The sequence below is a fragment of the Physella acuta genome, unplaced genomic scaffold, assembly GCF_028476545.2.
Source record: "Physella acuta isolate Inbredline_101_S28 unplaced genomic scaffold, ASM2847654v3 ptg000006l, whole genome shotgun sequence".
In the NCBI taxonomy this organism is placed as follows: domain Eukaryota; kingdom Metazoa; phylum Mollusca; class Gastropoda; family Physidae; genus Physella; species Physella acuta.
Genome location: NW_026731526.1, coordinates 54,170 through 71,375, shown reverse-complemented (window position 1 = coordinate 71,375; position 17,206 = coordinate 54,170). Strand labels below are relative to the sequence as shown.

The window sequence follows — 17,206 nt, the reverse complement described above, 5'->3', positions numbered from 1 at the left end:
TAGATTGGATGAGTGTTAATTACAATAGTATCACTAGCTTCCCTAGACATTAAATTCGAGCCCTAGTGGGTCGTTGTGTTAAGTGTTCATCCACTTAGGCCGTAAGGCATTTGCATATAACCCCGAAAAAAGAATCCGGGGACGTTCTCCTTCTATTTGGCTGATAGATAGGTTAACGTTACAAACCTGAGGACGAGCCCACTGGCCCTATTGACGGACTCTAGGAGGGGGAGGGGGGGGGGCGCAGATTTTTTTGCAGGAGATTCTGCTCTATCATCTAATACCTCTAGACTAGGCTTCATAATCAGTTATACTATTTCTTAAGGAGACTACAATAATTAATCTGTTATTGATTTTTAGTGAGTTCAAATCAACTACTATGTTTGTTTAACATTTTTAATACTCATTAGCAATTAATTACCTACTGCAGGGGCGTCGCGACCGCACTGGGTGACACCATTAGGGGGCCTGCCACTATACTGACATAGAATTGCACCTTCACTGACAGATGGTCATGTCGTCTGCCACTATACTGACATGTCATCATAAACACGAGGTTAAAAAAGAAAAGGTTTACTGTAACTGTTTAATCGCATTGAATGTAAAGCTGGCCGTTTTCAAGTTATCAATTGTGTTTGGTACCTTGCCTTTTTTTTCTCAAAAGGATTTGAATAAGCGTAAGCACTTTTAAAATTATATCTAGCGTATTGAACCTTTGGTGCATTATTTTATAATTTAATTAAACTTAATTATCGAGATTGTGTTTAATTTCAGATTATTTTTGTTCATCTAATGCAGACATAGAGAAAGTTATAGTTTTATTTAGTGTTGTTCATCTTATGCAGAAATTAAGAAAGTTATCGAATTGTATTTAGCCTTACTCATCAAAGACAAACGATGTATGTATATGTTATCTATTTGTATTTAGCCTTATCCATCAAAGACACACGATTATGTATATGTTAATCTATTTGTATTTAGCCTTATCCATCAAAGATATACGGTGTATGTACAATCTATTTGTATTTAGCCTTATCCATCAAAGACATACAATGTATGTATATGTTAATCTATTTGTATTTAGCTTTACCCATCAAAGACACACGATGTATGTATATGTTAATCTATTTGTATTTAGCCTTACCAATCAAAGGCACACGATGTATGTATATGTTAATCTATTTGTATTTAGCTTTACCCATCAAAGACACACGATGTATGTATATGTTAATCTATTTGTATTTAGCCTTACCCATCAAAAACACACGATGTATGTATATGTTAATCTATTTGTATTTAGCCTTATCCATCAAAGATATACGGTGTATGTACAATCTATTTGTATTTAGCCTTATCCATCAAAGACACACGATGTATGTATATGTTAATCTATTTGTATTTAGCCTTACCAATCAAAGACACACCATGTGTATGTATATGTTAATCTATTTGTATTTAGCCTAAAGACGATGTTTGTGTAATATATTTTTTTTTACTTTGTAGAGACACGCATGATGTCATTCGCTGGACCAGCAACTGTCGTCTGCTTGCTTGTCGTCTGCGGTCTGGTAGAGGCCCAGACACCGTGCTGTTGGTTTAACAAATGGGAGGGGCAGATTAGTCAGGTGAGGGGTTTTTAAGATACGTTACCAAGGGGAAGTCAGTCTTATCGTTAATGTGGGTAACCCGTTTCAAACTTTGAGTTATTAAACTAACTGGGAAAAATTACCTACATATCCTCAGTTAAATTGGCTTTTTTTTTTCTTGTAAAGTCACCCCCCCCCCCTCATCCCACCACTGCCAGAGTTGCCCTCACCCCCACTGTCCCCTGTCTGTTTCCTTCAGGAATCTCTTCAGGTTGGGGGTTGCCCCCTACCCCTCCCTTCTCCCCCCCCCCCCCCCAAAGAAATAGAATACAATTATAAAGAAGATAAATACTTTAAACCAATATCCCAACGTACCCCAAATGTTTCAAGTGGTCTCCTCCCCCCCCCCCCCGAAAAAAACACTGAAAGAAACACTGCCCTACCGTGTACGTTACAGAGTGTTTATCCTATCTATCTAGAAACTCGGGGTTTACGACCGTATCGGCAACTATGCCTCTGTGGCAGACATCCAGTCGGTCCTGCATGTGGACTACGACTTGAAGAAAGTGGTCAACGAGATGGTGCTGACCAACGCCAGTGTGGTCTACACAATGACCATCTATGAGGATTTTAATCAGGTGAGTGGATGCTTGCTGTGAGTTAAGTGATATGGATTGACAGATATTGTCTGCAAGCCAAGGCGATAAACAGAACGGAATAGATGGCCATGTCATAACAGAATTATTTTAATTGTCAATATATTCTATATATCCCCAAAAAATGTTTTAAAATTAAAATACATGTAAACACATAGCATCTTAGGGGAAGGGGGGGGGGGGGGTCTAAAGCCTAAAGCAATTTGTAAAATATCTATATCCTTGCTAATATTTGAATAAAAAAGACTTTAGAGACTTGTATATTTAGTTTGAAAGCGTTTATCTTATTTAATACACATGTGATTATACAACAGAAAATGACGTACACGGTGATAGACGGCCAGTGTTTTAAATCAAACTTGACGGCCGCGCTAGACAACAGCTGTGTGCCAGGTACGTTTAGGCAAGAAAAGTAAAAATTTAAAGTTGGAGCTGGCAATCTGGCAATCTGGCATCTAAAGTATTCTAAAGTATCATTTAGCTGTTCCTTGAAACTTTAAAAAAATCAGTTTGCTAGATCGAATAATGTTTTAAATATCGTATAATTTTTGTTAAAATGAAAAGCCTAACGATTATAAAACTGTTCTATTTTTAGCGGGCGCCACCTATATGGGCACACATGACTATGTCGGGATCAAAGCAGACACGTGGTTTCTGCCATCGTCTGCTGGGCCAAGAACCTCAACCGTTAGGATTACCGTGTCAAAGAACGAGTGCGTTCCCTTGCATGAGGTTCTGTTAACCATAGACAACAGTGAGTAAAGTCCACACCCATCCTTGAGATTTGTTCATGTTGTAATGGATAAGCTATGTCTATAACTAACAGTAAATCTCGGTAATTAACAACGTGACCCAGATCCCCACACTAGCAGGTTACAATAGGGCTGGTAAGTAGGTCACCAACCAGTTATATGGCTCATGCAGTTTTTATTGAGCCGTAGAACTGGTTGGTGACCTACTTACCAGCCCTATACCTTGTGAAACATGCGTACTACGTCATTTTATTGGTCATTGACATAGCTGATCTAGGATATAGATGGAGTGAGTTAGTCTTTCCTGGTAAAATTTGTTAAAAGATTTTGAGAAAAATTAAACTCCACCCTACCCGCCTATACATAAGTCTCTATAGGCCCAATATCCACTGAACTAGACCATAATTTAACAGTATCCTTAGGGATGACAACTCTTACCCTCAAAGATAACCAGTCATTGGCTGAAGTTAAAATGTTCAATATTTTTCACGTGGCTATTCAAACGACTCATTAGAAATGCCTAATAGTAATAATTAACCGACTGAACCAATTAGTGGAAGAAAGGGATCTGACAAATAAGAATACTTTTCATAGTATAACACCACGAAGTTTTCAACTGTGTATATCGAACAACTGATCAGCGTCCTGTAATCTATTTTTAGCCTCTAGCATGAGCATCCTCAGCATGCAGAACATCACCGCAGGTATAGCAGACGCGAGTATCTTCAACATTCCAGACATCTGCACGATGTCTAGCTCACATGTTAGCGAGGTGAGGCACTTTTGACTTACGTATGTTTAACATTCTACAAACTTTTCCGTAATTGTAATGTTGGACGAGATTTCCTCCACCACAATTTAGTATTACGTGTCAACTTGCCACATAGGCCGTAAACCCCCACCTCAGCCAGAATTCCTTCTGGATTTGCTTCCATGGCCTTTGTCCAACCAAGAAGAAATGTTATGAGGGAACAGCGTGGTCATCTAGTAGAGCTTAGGACAACAAACTAACAATGTTCGAGTTCGGATCCCGGTTTTTGTATCTATAGGAAGGTCCCTGACACACGTTATGGTAACAAACGTGGCTGGGCATGGTGATGACTAAACTATCCACTTGTCTGAACCAGATGAACTCTACTTCACCTGCCCTGTTTCTTGTGCACGAATGGGAGAAGATGATGCTATGGCCTGCTTTCAGACTGCTCTTCAATCAGGGTTTGCTTCCATTCAAGAACAATCTACAAGGCAGCAGTTGTTTGATTTTCGAGTTTCTCTCTCTAACGGGTCACTGGCCCCAGCTATTGAGCATCATCCACCCAAGCTTTCTGTTAATTTAGCCAGGTACTCAGTTAAGCTGAGATTACTGCAACCACTGGTTTTGTACCAGAATTTGAAACTCAGCAACCGGTCTACCTTCCAGTATACCTATAACTGGTGCCAGGTACTCGACAAAGCTGAGTGGACTCAGTGATGCTCTGCAATCCCTCCCAAACTGAGTTTACAATGTTTGTATTTCAGACACCTCGCATGAGTGTGGTGGGGCTTCACGGACACCTTAGACAGAGAACCTTGTAAGATCTGGTGACAGCTATATTTTTCTTTGGAACTACTCATAATGGCATTTAGAGATAAATATTTCGGTACAATTTGAATAAACATGAAAAAATTCATTAAGTGCATGTGTTAATGGCAAATTGTTTGCACAAAAAAAATAACTAGCAGTGTAGCCTGTCAGTCTATATTGACTTAAACTTAAATTAGACTTATTATGTATCCCACATATATAACAACTCTAATACAAATGAAATTTAAAACTAATAAAATACCTTCTGACAACGTTACAACAGCACTAACCAACATAGACCACAGTCATTCTATCAGCAAGATCAGATTGTCACCAAAACGTATAATCATCTTTTTAGTTATTATTTAAAAAGTGAAACAAAGTTAATTTAGTTAGACTATTCAGGTTTTGATTTGATAATCTGGCACTTAAGTGCTGAGTTTTCTGTAGTAGAATACATGTTTGTTGGGTTCACGTGACTATGTGGGAAGCAAATCATAGAAAAAAAATTGTGCCCAGAGCTTTAAGGGTTAATGGGATAGAATGTCAGAATTTTTTAAGTAGCTGGTGCTACAATAAATCTATTTCAACAAAAGTATATTGAACACATAGCTGTTGTCTGGAAGATTTTTTTTATTTTATAAACATGCACATTGGTAAAGTTGTATAAAGATAAGCCAATGTGTACACATAACGGATGAAATGTATTCAAATAAAAAAGTTTTAACTGTAAGCCAATCTGAAATTTTTCTCCTGCTCTCTCTTCTCTCTCTCCATCTGTTTGGTGATGTCATCAACTTGTTTTTGTAAGTTGGCTGCGGACAAGTAGACAACATTTTCAACTTGGGGATTTTTTTTTTGTTTGGTACAAAATAAATTATGTTAAAACTAAAGCAATAATTAAGACTAGGAAATGTCTTGAGAGTGCAAGACTCAAGGCATTGAGGGATTAACTCTTCTACACAGTGATTGATGCTCCAACCTATATAAAAAGGACACAGTAGCAACTATAATTGCAAAGGTGTAAAGGGGAGGCTAAGAAATGAGAGCGCAAGACTCAAGGCATTGAGGGATTAACTCTTTTGCACAGTGATTGATGCTCTAACCTATATAAAAGGGACACAGTAGCATCTATAATTGTAAAGGGAAATTAAACAAGTTTGGACTGAATAAGTACCTGAGTTTCTATCAATCCACATCAAGGAAACAACATGGGCATTCAATATTTTGGTTATTTGCTGAACCTGAGAAATCAAATTGGAGCAAATGTTTAGGAGAGTTAGAAAGTAACGGGCGTACAGTTAAAATCATTAATCAATGTAACAATCACAATTATTTAATAATTTTTAAATATTTTTTTTTATATTTTAAAAGTGTAAAAACGAAAGTTATAATTTCTACTTCTGCACAATAAATATTAATCTGTTTTAACTAAAATAGTGCTAAAATAAATGACAACATCGTAGCAACCAAAAAAGTAACAATGATATTTACAGTAAAGGCATTACTATTCTTTAAGGCTAAACTTTGTAACACTTATAAAAAAATATTTTTAAAAGTTAAAACCATGCTGGAAAGATGAGCTAGACTTGACTTACTGGATCATTAGGATCAGGCTTGGAGTTGGAGGAGTTGAGACGTTCAATGATTTCTTTTAAGTCCTGGCCCATGCGCTTGAGCTGTGCATCCAAACTTTCCGCAAGCATGTACCTATAACATAACGGAATGATAAAGAAAATGTCTTGCTGGGTGGAATTAAATTTATCAGGGGAAAACAAAGCAGCATTTCATTCTTAAGAGGGTGAGATCAAATTTGACATGGCAAAATTAACCAACAACCTTTTTCTTATTTACAATAAGATTTCACAACAAAATGTCTAATTTCTCTCTCGATTAAAAACAAATATATTATATAAACTGTTATAAAAGAAAAAGGTACAATATCATTTTAAGTACTTTCAGCATCAAAGTAAAAAAAGCATTTCTTACGTGTGTTCCCTTTCAACATCTGCATGCTGTTGGTAGCTAATGGCAGGCATGGAGTCTAGCGCTTTCTCTAAGGGCACCAAAATATCTTCTAACTCTTTTTGCTGTGAGTGGACAAAGTCTAGTTCATGGTCAAGCTTCTGTTGATCTAGTTTTACCTTTTCAACATCTTTGTTCAGCTGTATGATCTGAAATGAAGTATTTTATTTACGTTTGATGAGATAACAGTCCAAATAAAGAATGATAGGCATCACAATTAATAACTATAAATTACAATAAATCTTATAGATTTACATATAATAACCATAGAAATAAAGCAATAATATAACATATAAAAAACGGATATACAAGTCCTACTTAAAATAACTATGGTGTTAAGATGATGACAAAAATAAATAGCTAAAGCCAAAACAGTATGGACATATAAGTCAAGGAATGAATGTGACAGTAAATCTAAGCAAGGACCATTATAAAATAAATGTTTGCATTACAACCAGGTTGTACTGTCAATAAATGGATGTGTGAAGCAAAAAGACCAACTTTCTCTCCATTATCCATGACAATCCTGTCCCAGGCGTTGACTTGTGTGGCCTGCTCTAGGAAATATTTTTCCTGCTCCTCCAGTTCTGTGGTCCATTTGTTAATGGTCTCCTCAAGCTGCCTGAAAGTCATCTGTTTCTGACCTACTGCGGGCGCCCTAAAAATTAAATTTAAATATAGATTTAACATTATGCTTTGTTGGAAGAGCTTTCAGATTTAATGGTCCACTGGAGAAATTATTTAAATGGTCTGATGCACTTCCCTTCAGGACTCCATATACTGATTTATATTATTACTTGTATACTCTACAATCACATCCCAAGAATGGACACCAGCGAGAAAAGTCTCAAAGGTATTTGAGAGGTGTATAAATTCATTTAAAAATCATGCACAGCGTAGTTACAATTAATATGGTTATAAAATCCTGTCTATCTGGTTTTTTTCGGACTTTACTAAAGATTGGATGTATTTGATGTTTATAATATTTTCGGTAACTAAATAAAAATTTAAAAAAAGCAAAAACAATTTGGTTTTCACGTGTAATGGCGACATAAACAATGGCATCCTGCTATTGGATAGGCCGCCATTGATTTTATTGTACACATTGTAAGCTAAAAATAGAAAACTAGGTCATGGGGTTTTAAATTTGCATTGTAATTTAAAAACATGATCTGCAAAGTTTTGTAAACAAATAGTTATCGATCACTAAGTAGCTAGGCCAATGCAAAAATTTAATTTCAGTAAAACAATATAATAGTTACATATTTGGATAGGGGCTGTCAATCTGATTTCAGATCAGTTTAAATTTTCAAAATCTGACCATAAACAAAAAAGTTATGATTTTTTTTGTCATTAAAAAACAGCAGTTTTTTCAGACAACCGGGGTAGACCCTGAAAGAGGAAAAATACTGGGAGGGTATGGACCAAATTTTTAAGCGTTTTTCACTGAAAGTGGTATAAAAGCAAGCAGACTTCACCAATTGATGTCATTTTATGATATTTTGTAGATTTTTGTATGCCGAATCCAATGATGCTATTTTAAAAAGTGTCTTTTGATTACATAACAGACTTATTTCATGGATTATGTAATACCCCCCTTCAATTTTTTTTTACAACATCTGATAATCCGTGTGAAAAGAAGTCATTCTTTAAATTAAACACTGTTTTAAACCATAATAGGACATTTGTATATGCTGAAGCTAATGGTGATATTTAAAATGGTCGAACATTATTACAAAACTATAAAGGTCAGGTTATGTAATTCGCACCTTTTGCTCATAATTTACCATGTATTTATTTTAAAATCTCTTTTGCTCATTGTCAGTTAACTTAAGTGAATAGCCTACTTAAAGAAAAGATAACTAATACAGTTTTAATACAAAGAGAAGGATGCTATAACAATAGTATATTTGTGATGATGTAACTTCTTAAAATATGTTATGTAATCTATGTACAATCGTACACTCTATTCCAAAAATATAGGCATATCTTATTATATTTATATTTCTTGTTACTTTAAATGTCATACCATTGATACAACTTTCTTCTATAGAATTAGCCTAGTTACAAATGTCTTATCAGAATCAGTGTGCTTTATGACAATTTTGTAATATTTTTAAACACAAAAAAATTGCTCATTTTTACAATTTTAATAACATAAACATTGGAGGAAAATTGTTTTTTTTAGCTTGTACAAGGTAGTGTAAGTTATAGGTCTATAACATAGATTTATATATGCTCAATGTTTATGCTAGTTGTAAGCTTGTGTATTTTGTAGGCCTACCATAGGCCTATTACATTGGGAAAAAAGCACGTGTTTGAGTGCTTGACTGTGTGTAGTAGATGCTAGGCATTTTTTAAGTTTCAGGAGGCGTTTATCACCATCAGCATTTGCCTAGATTTAGTGAAATCAGACGTGGGTAACCAGGTTTTCTGACCAACGAATTTTATTGCCGTATTACGTAAACACGAGGCTAGATAGGCTAGTCGGCCAACCCGATGAACGTGTCAGACGAATATTATGTAATTTTACTATTTTTAGAGACAAAAGTCTGGGAAGATTTCCTGATCTATGCCCGAGGGTTAGTAACATCAACTCCACAAAGTGAAGGGGGAGAGAGGTGGGGTATGAAACCACCGCGAGCCGCTCGGGTACCGTACGGGTGTTATACAACATCAAAGGCGCCGACCCTCGGCTTGTCGCGTCACGGAGTAGTGGGGGCGGGGTGAGGCTATGGATGTTACATACGGTGTTACAATAGTTACATACCGTGTAGGATGGTCAGTGACTCCCCATACCCACCCCATCCCATTTTGGTAGAATTTGGCAAGCTAGTAACATCCACGTTGTTAAGGGTTTTAAAATTTTTTAGTCAACCGAAAAAAAAGAGCCCGGGGTAAAATTTATTTTTTAAAGTCATTTTTACGAAAAAGTAATGTACACAATAATGAAACGTTACGGCACGCGAATCACGTCAGCATTGTTTGGTCGGGTCGCAGCTATCCGGATTAATTTCTAAAGAAGATTAATTTTGACGATTAGTAAATACTATTACGACTTTTTTTTTTTTGCCGTTTCAATGGTTTAAGATAAAGTTATGAAACATGCCTGTCTACTTAAATATAAAATAGCAATACCCGACGAGTCAAATACGGGAACACATGTATCTATCTTTAGAAATTGTTTATAGTCTCATCCAATCGGATCAACCGCCTAGCGTCACGTGACCACACACTCGGCTGTGCTACACGATGTGTAGATCACGATTCAGTCGGACGGCGGCCGACGCGTTAATTTTTATTTTCGTTCCGTCTTAAAATGTATGGACGGCTTTATTATGAGGCGTTATAATATATGTCATACATTAAAATAATCGGCGGGATTTCAGGAATACAGCTCAAGGTTCAAATGTAAAATAGGTCAAATAATAGACCGGGAAGCTTAGTTCAACTTTGCGGTCCGATATCTCCCGAAGTATTTAACTTATTTTGACCACGAACCTTGAGCGTTGTACGTCTATATTTAATCTGTTCGTCTGCCAAATTTGATTGTTGTAGTACGTAAACTCGATACGTCTATAAAAAAATTGTAGCGCGTCATATTTAAAACACAGCGATTCGAAGCACAGCCGAGCGGTTCAGTCGGACAGCGGTCGGCGCGTCATGTTTTGATTTTCGGTCCACTTCAAAGTCTATAGACGTCCTTATTATAGGACCTAATATGACACATCATACATATTAATAAACGTCGAGATTTCAGGAACACAGCTCAAGGTTCAAATTAAAAATCGGTTCATTAATAGCCCAAATAACTTAGTTCAACTTTGCCGTTCGATATCTCCAAAAGTATTTAACATATTTTCCCCAAGAACCTTGAGCGTTATACGTGAACATTTAATCTATTCTTCTACCAAGTTTCACTGTTGTAGTACGAAAACTCAAAGAGTCTATAGACTCTAAGTAACACCCCTCTTTTAAAAAGGTGAAAAAGCCTCCCCCCTAATCGGCACGTCGCCGCGGGGGGTAAAAAATGCGATTAAATCGGCGATTTCTTCAACGTCTGAAATAATAAAGAAATCAAACTTATACAGTTAAAAAGGTTGTTCAATTACGAACAGAATGATGTATAACATGTTAATATAAACACAATAAAAGCATGCAAAAACCAGAGTTAAACATGCAGGGGGTAGGGAAAGCCGATTTGTCCGATTTTCTCGGCAGCAGCATTGGCCTAGCTACAACATGTCTGTGTGCTTATAAATATAAAGTAGCAATAGCCGTCGAGTCAAACACGGGAACACATGTATCTATCTTTAGACATTGTTTATAGTATCATCCAATCGGATCAAGCGCCTAGCGTCACGTGACCACACACTCTGCTGTGCCACACGATGTGTAGATCACCACAGCAGAGCGATTCAGTCGGACGGCGGCCGACGCGTTAATTTTTATTTTCGTTCGGTTTTAAAATGTATGGACGGCTTTATTACGAGGCGCTATAATACATGTTATACATTTAAATAAACGTCGAGATTTCGGAAATACAGCTCAGGGTTCAAATTTAAAATATGTCCAATAATAGACCGGGAAACTTGGTTCAACTTTGCGGTCCGATATCTCCAAAAGTATTTAACTTATTTTGACCACGAACCCTGAGCATTATACGTCTACATTTAATGTATTCGTCTGCCAAATTTAACTGTTGTAGTACGTAAACTCGATACGTGTATACAAATTTTGTAACGCGTCATCAGGTTAAAGACGGCGATTCGAAGCACAGCAGGGCGGTTCAGTCGAACAGCGGTCGGCGCGTCGTGTTTATATTTTCGGTCCATTTCAAAGTCTATAGACGTCCTTATTATAGGGCCTTATAGGACATATGATACATATTAATAAACGTCGAGATTTCAGGAATACAGCTCAGGGTTCAAATAAAAAATCGGTCCATAAATAGCTCAAATAACTTAGTTTAACTTTGCGGTCCGATATCTCCGAAAGTATTTAACATATTTTAACCAAGAACCCTGAGCGTTATACGTGTACATTTAATCTATTCTTCTACCAAGTTTCACAGTTGTAGTACGAAAACTCACAGAGTCTATAGACTCCAAGTAACACCCCCCTTTTAAAAAGATGAAAAAGCCTCCCCCCTAATCGGCACGTCGCCGCGGAGGGTAAAAAATGCGATTTAATCGGCGATTTCTTCAACGTCTGAAATAATAGAGAAATCAAACTAATACAGTTAAAAAGGTTATTCAATTACGAACAGAATGATGTATAACATGTTAACATAAACACAATAAAAGCATGCAAAAAACAGAGTTAAACATGCAAGGGGTAGGGAAAAGCCGATTTGTCCGATTTTCTCGGCAGCGGCATTGGCCTAGCTACACTAAGTTACTGTACAGCCAATCAATATTTGTCTTACGAAAGTGAAACATCCGGTTATAACTTAGGCTTGATGAAAATAAATAGAAATGTAGCCTTAAACTCAACAAATTATTTTCAAGTTCTCTGGATTTGCAACTTTTATAACATTTATTCTAAAAATATAAAATTTCTAAATTAATTTTAGGCTTAAGTTTTTTTTTTTTTTTTTTTTTTTTTAACGGTCTAAATCTAAAAAGCATGTTTTTATTCCATGTCAACAACATTGGGGACGGAATCTCGTCAACTCGCTCGCCTCCATTAAGAGCTGACCTAATTACCCATTGTTTTAGATTATGACTCATACACCCCCCCCCCCATTCACTACACGAACTAAGGGTTGAAATACTATACCCAATGTTTTAGACTATGATTTATACACCCCCCCCACCTGAACTAAGGATTGAACTATTTGCCCAATGTTTTAGACTATGATTAATACACCCCCCCACCTGAACTAAGGATTGAACTATTTGCCCAATGTTTTAGACTGATTAATACACCCCCCCCCCCCACCTGAACTAAAGATTGAACTATTTTCCCAATGTTTTAGACTATGATTAATACACCCCCCCCCCCCACCTGAACTAAAGATTGAACTATTTGCCCAATGTTTTAGACTATGATTAATACACCCCCCCCACCTGAACCAAGGACTGAAATATTTACACCCCCCCCCAACCTGAAGTAAGGGTTGAACTATTTACCCAATAGTAGTAACTGTGGAGGTTGCCAATGTGGATGTTACAGCAGATGAAGATGAGGGAACTCCAAAAGTACTAGATACATTTCCTCCACCCAGACTTGAAGTTGTCAAGCTCTGTTGTGTTGTGGTTGACCCAAAACCAAAACCTGAAATTAAACGGCGAAAATATACAAAATTAAATTAAATTGCAACATTATCATCAAATGATTACTCATATTTGGCTTAATTATAAAAATATAACAAACTGCACAAAATTCCAAAAATAAATCTGACATTACAAATCATGTAAACAAAGTAGAAAATGATGATTTAAACCCATAAAAAAAAAATGTTAGTGTCCATCAAATAAAACATTGATTTACCTCCAACTGTTGAAGCTGTAGAAGCTGGAGCTGTTATAGAGCCTCCAAAGCTAAACCCAGAAGGGGCTGAGGTAGTTGACGCTGGAGCTGTAGAGGTGGTTGTTGTAGTGGGAGCGCTGAGAAGTCCCCCAAGCAGTGACCCAGTGCCTACCCCAGATGTTGTGGTAGCTGCACCTACACATGGAACAGAAAACGTTGGTTAATAGCTTCATCAAACAGTACAAGCCTGGCTGTGGACATTGGTCTTTCATTGACCAAAGTCAGAACTTGCAAATAATTATTAAAATAACGGATTAGTTAGAAGAAAGTGTACGGTAAGCATTTATAATAACCAAATATACTTGTGGCTAGTGGATGAGATTGATTTATAAACATTAATATTGGTTTAAAAATAATGGTTTTAACCAATAACAACCTTAAGTCAAATGAAAGGTGTTAAAATTCATCTGATATTTGTAAAAGAAATAATGTACCATTTGTTTCCTAGCGTGCAAATAAAATTTATAATGGCCAAAACAGGACCAAAAAATTACAGGTTTTAGAGGTGTAATGTCATGGATTCTGACTATTGAGCTTATCATTAACATTAATGGGAATGCATGACTTTGTCATAAAGTTGTATAATATTGCTTGTGTGTTACATTAAAAACAAATGGTTAAACAGAAATCATTTCTTAAGATATAAAGCTAACACCAATTACAAGACAATAAGTATGATGCTCTTACCAAAACCAGTAAAACCACTTTGTGTGGTTGAAGCTGGAGGTTTTATCCCGAAGCCAATTGTACCAGCTGTTGCGGTGTTTGTGGCGGTTGTGTCACCACCACCTGCAGCTGAGACCTGCCCAAAAGAAAACCCTGTAGCAGGCTGTGAGGGCTGCGACGGCTGAGTCAATCCTAGAGAGAATCCAAATCCTGTGCTAGATGGCTGAGAGACTTGAGCTGGCTGCTGGGTGCCTAAAGCTGGTTGTTGTGTGCCTAAACTGGGCTGCTGAGTGCCTAAAGTGGACTGTTGGGTGCCTAAAGTGGGCTGTTGAGTGCCTAAAGTAAACCCAAAACCAGTTGCACTTGTAGGGGCTGAGGAATAAATATAGTAAGTAGTGACACATATAAAACTAACTTTACTTTTTGCTATTATTAACAAATATTATTTTAGAAGAATCTGTTTAGGATAATCTAGGATTTTTTTTTCTGAATCAACATAAAAAATGCCATTTTAATTTTTTTTTTTTTAAATTTTGATTATTTTACAACAAAAGTTGTCACTTTTGTTACTTTACTTGAAATCTTGTGTGCGTTATGAAATCATTGTTTGTGTTACAAGCTGTGAAAGTAATTGATCTAGTAAAACTAATTGTACCAAAAATAAAAAACATAAAATGCAAGTGAATATCGGCAGAATAAATAATGACATAAATAGCAGGTCCCTACGCTTAGTGGCAGCTGCTCCAAAGTTGAAGCCAGTTGTTGCAGCTGTTGGTGCACTTGTTGCTGCGGCACCTGAGAGACCAAACCCTCCAAAACCTCCAGCTGTGCCACCCGAACCAGCTCCAAAGGAAAACCCTCCACCAGAGGTTGAAGAACCGAAGGTAAAGCCTGTTGACCCTAAAACACAAGATGAGAAATACATTTTTTACACTGGCTATTAACTTATAGAATATAAATGTGTTTCTATTATAAAAAAAATGGCCTCATTTTAATTTTAACTCATGAAAATGAGATACTTATCCTAAAATTAGCAGCTGCACTGAAGCCAATTGTTAAGAGATTGCTATTCTTACTTTATATTTGAAGGACACAATCGCCTTCACCACCATGCATTATAATTAAAACTCTCCATTAGCCGAATACAACTAGGCCTAGTGCTATCTTTTAATATGTAAGGTGCTTAAAAAGGTTCTTTTAAAAAATGTTGATTGTCAGGCGCAAAAAAACAGCTTAACAAATTCTTGACTAAATAACGGAACAAAGCTGCAATTTTGAGAATTTGTCCCAGGATCAAAGATGCATTTTAAAAAAAAGTAAATCAGGCCTAGATTCTAGACCTAGATCTAATCTATTACTATTACTTTATTAGGCCTAATTATTTTAAAATAAATTTAGTCACTTAGGGCCTACATTTACATTTGAATCATTAATTGATTAACATAGGCTTTAAAAAGAATTAAATTTAGATCTAGAATCTAGTTCCAGACTTGAATCTAGATCTAGATTTTATATAGATCTAGACATCTAGACTAGATCTAGACATCTAGATCTAGTCTAGTATTAGGCCCTATATAGTATATAATATCTATATATATAATTCTCTTCTGGGAGACGCTAGAAAACAAGCTGTAAACGCGCTTCCTACCACCCCCACCCCTACATGGTCTGGTGAGCTGTGGTTCACTCTAAATGTTTACAAACAGAGCCGGGTTTAGTGTCGACTATTAGGGGCAGATAATTTAGTTTGAAACGATTTTAAACGTGGGGGGGGGGGGAGGTAACTAAGTGGAGTTTACTTTAACGGAGGGGGGGGGGGTTTATCGTCCTTAACGAGCTACTTATAGTGTTTTAAAGAAATATTTTCAGTGGCAGCGTTGGTAGTGTCGAATTCAAATTCACAAATTATGAATAACAGAAAAGGAAAAAAAAACAACAACTAAATAGCGGCGTATGATATGCCGCAGGTCGGCTCGTATAATATATTTTTACTTATGTTAGTTTTGGTTAAGCCTACTAAATTCAATTGTAATAGTTTGGGGTAAAACTCCATTTTAGCGTATTTTATTCCCCACTTGACGTTCACCTCCAGTTGAGCGTATTTTATTATAAACACAACCGAAACACACAAAAACGTCAGGAAAACACTAGATCTACTTATTTTTTTTAATGAATGTGATTTTTAATTAGAAAAGGTAAAAAAAACATAAAAAGCATTAGAACTGTTCCAATTAAATATCGAATCTCGTGTAATCGTCAGCGGAAGAAAAATCCTTACACGGTCATGGGTTCATCGTGAGTTCGCATTGACATTGAATTATCATCATACGTCATAGCTCGGGCAATAGCTATTTGAAATTGTGTTGGCCTCAGTTTTGGGGTCATTGTAAGTTCATTAATGTTTATTTATAGTATCATGCCTGGGAGATACTTGTAACAATACAAACTTAACCGCCTTGAGTTACGTTTACGACTTTACCTACTTCACCCATTGCCATGAAAATTCTGACACACGAACATTGCACATTCAATATTCTAAGTTTGGATTTTTCTCAAGTTTTAACAAAACTAAATTATCAAAATCTAAAACAAAGTCAGTCTCTTTGTTTTTTTTATATATTTTTATTAATTTGTTAAAACAAAAATACAATGCAAATAAATGAATCATGTTTTGGTGTGTTTCGGTTGTTATAATAAAATTCGCTCAACTGGAGGTAAACAAGCAGCGGAGAAATAAAATATGCTAAAATGGAGTTTTACCTAGTTTGGCTAGGCTACTGCTACTGGCTAGTAGGCCTTGATCTATTAACTATTAATAAAATAAACAGTAGATCAACTGTAAAGTATTAGTAATAGCAAGTACTAAGTCTAAGGTAGTTGTCTGGATCTAGACTAGATCTATATCTAGTCTAGATCTTAATCTAGATTCTATTGAAGGCACAAAAACATGGGGATTACCTGCAGTAGTTGTTGGAGCCCCAAGCATTTTGTTGATCTTTTAAATTAAACGAACTCAGAATATTAACAGAAACAACTTGACAGTAAAAATGTGAATTATGAATGGAAACAATGAGGCTTAGATCTATATAAAATTAAAAAAAAACCACACTAATTTATAACAACTAGATCTAGATCTAGATCTTTATTCCTGTCACAGTGTTACGACTAGTACGGTACGGTGTTTGTAGGCGACCGCCATAGGGTCTAACTGCTTACCGAGAACCAAAATCTTTTTATTTCACAATTTTAACTAACTTTAGGGTAAGACCAATAAATTGAAATAGTTAAGAAAATTATGTGCAAACTGATTACTTTATGATACAGTTATGTGTTTTATTTTTATTAAAAGTTTAATTAAATGTTTTAAAACAGATCCGTAAGATTATTATTTAATTAGTATAATTACAATTTAACCGTAGAATT

The 17,206-nt window shown here is 36.1% G+C and overlaps 2 protein-coding genes across 3 annotated transcripts; one reads left to right on the top strand and one right to left on the bottom strand.

The window, feature by feature from the left end:
* The first annotated feature begins 610 nt into the window (after nucleotides 1-610).
* Nucleotides 611-5,290, top strand: LOC131938105 (uncharacterized). Its single transcript, XM_059296040.1, has 7 exons — nucleotides 611-677; nucleotides 1,504-1,625; nucleotides 2,066-2,224; nucleotides 2,557-2,635; nucleotides 2,838-2,996; nucleotides 3,657-3,766; nucleotides 4,513-5,290. Exons 2-7 carry the CDS (start codon nucleotides 1,512-1,514, stop codon nucleotides 4,567-4,569), a joined length of 678 nt encoding a protein of 225 aa, XP_059152023.1. The 5' UTR covers nucleotides 611-677; nucleotides 1,504-1,511; the 3' UTR covers nucleotides 4,570-5,290.
* Nucleotides 5,238-17,013, bottom strand: LOC131937990 (nuclear pore glycoprotein p62). Of its 2 annotated transcripts, none has more exons than XM_059295825.1 (10): nucleotides 16,742-17,013; nucleotides 14,510-14,683; nucleotides 13,805-14,155; nucleotides 13,079-13,258; nucleotides 12,718-12,862; nucleotides 7,085-7,241; nucleotides 6,548-6,732; nucleotides 6,157-6,268; nucleotides 5,736-5,802; nucleotides 5,238-5,373 (listed from the first exon to the last, which is right to left on the bottom strand). In XM_059295825.1, exons 1-10 carry the CDS (start codon nucleotides 16,767-16,769, stop codon nucleotides 5,282-5,284), a joined length of 1,491 nt encoding a protein of 496 aa, XP_059151808.1. In that variant the 5' UTR covers nucleotides 16,770-17,013; the 3' UTR covers nucleotides 5,238-5,281. The 2 variants fall into 2 exon arrangements, with proteins under 2 accessions (XP_059151808.1, XP_059151902.1); XM_059295919.1 differs by having other exon boundaries at nucleotides 13,079-13,252.
* Between the last annotated feature and the right edge of the window lie 193 nt (nucleotides 17,014-17,206).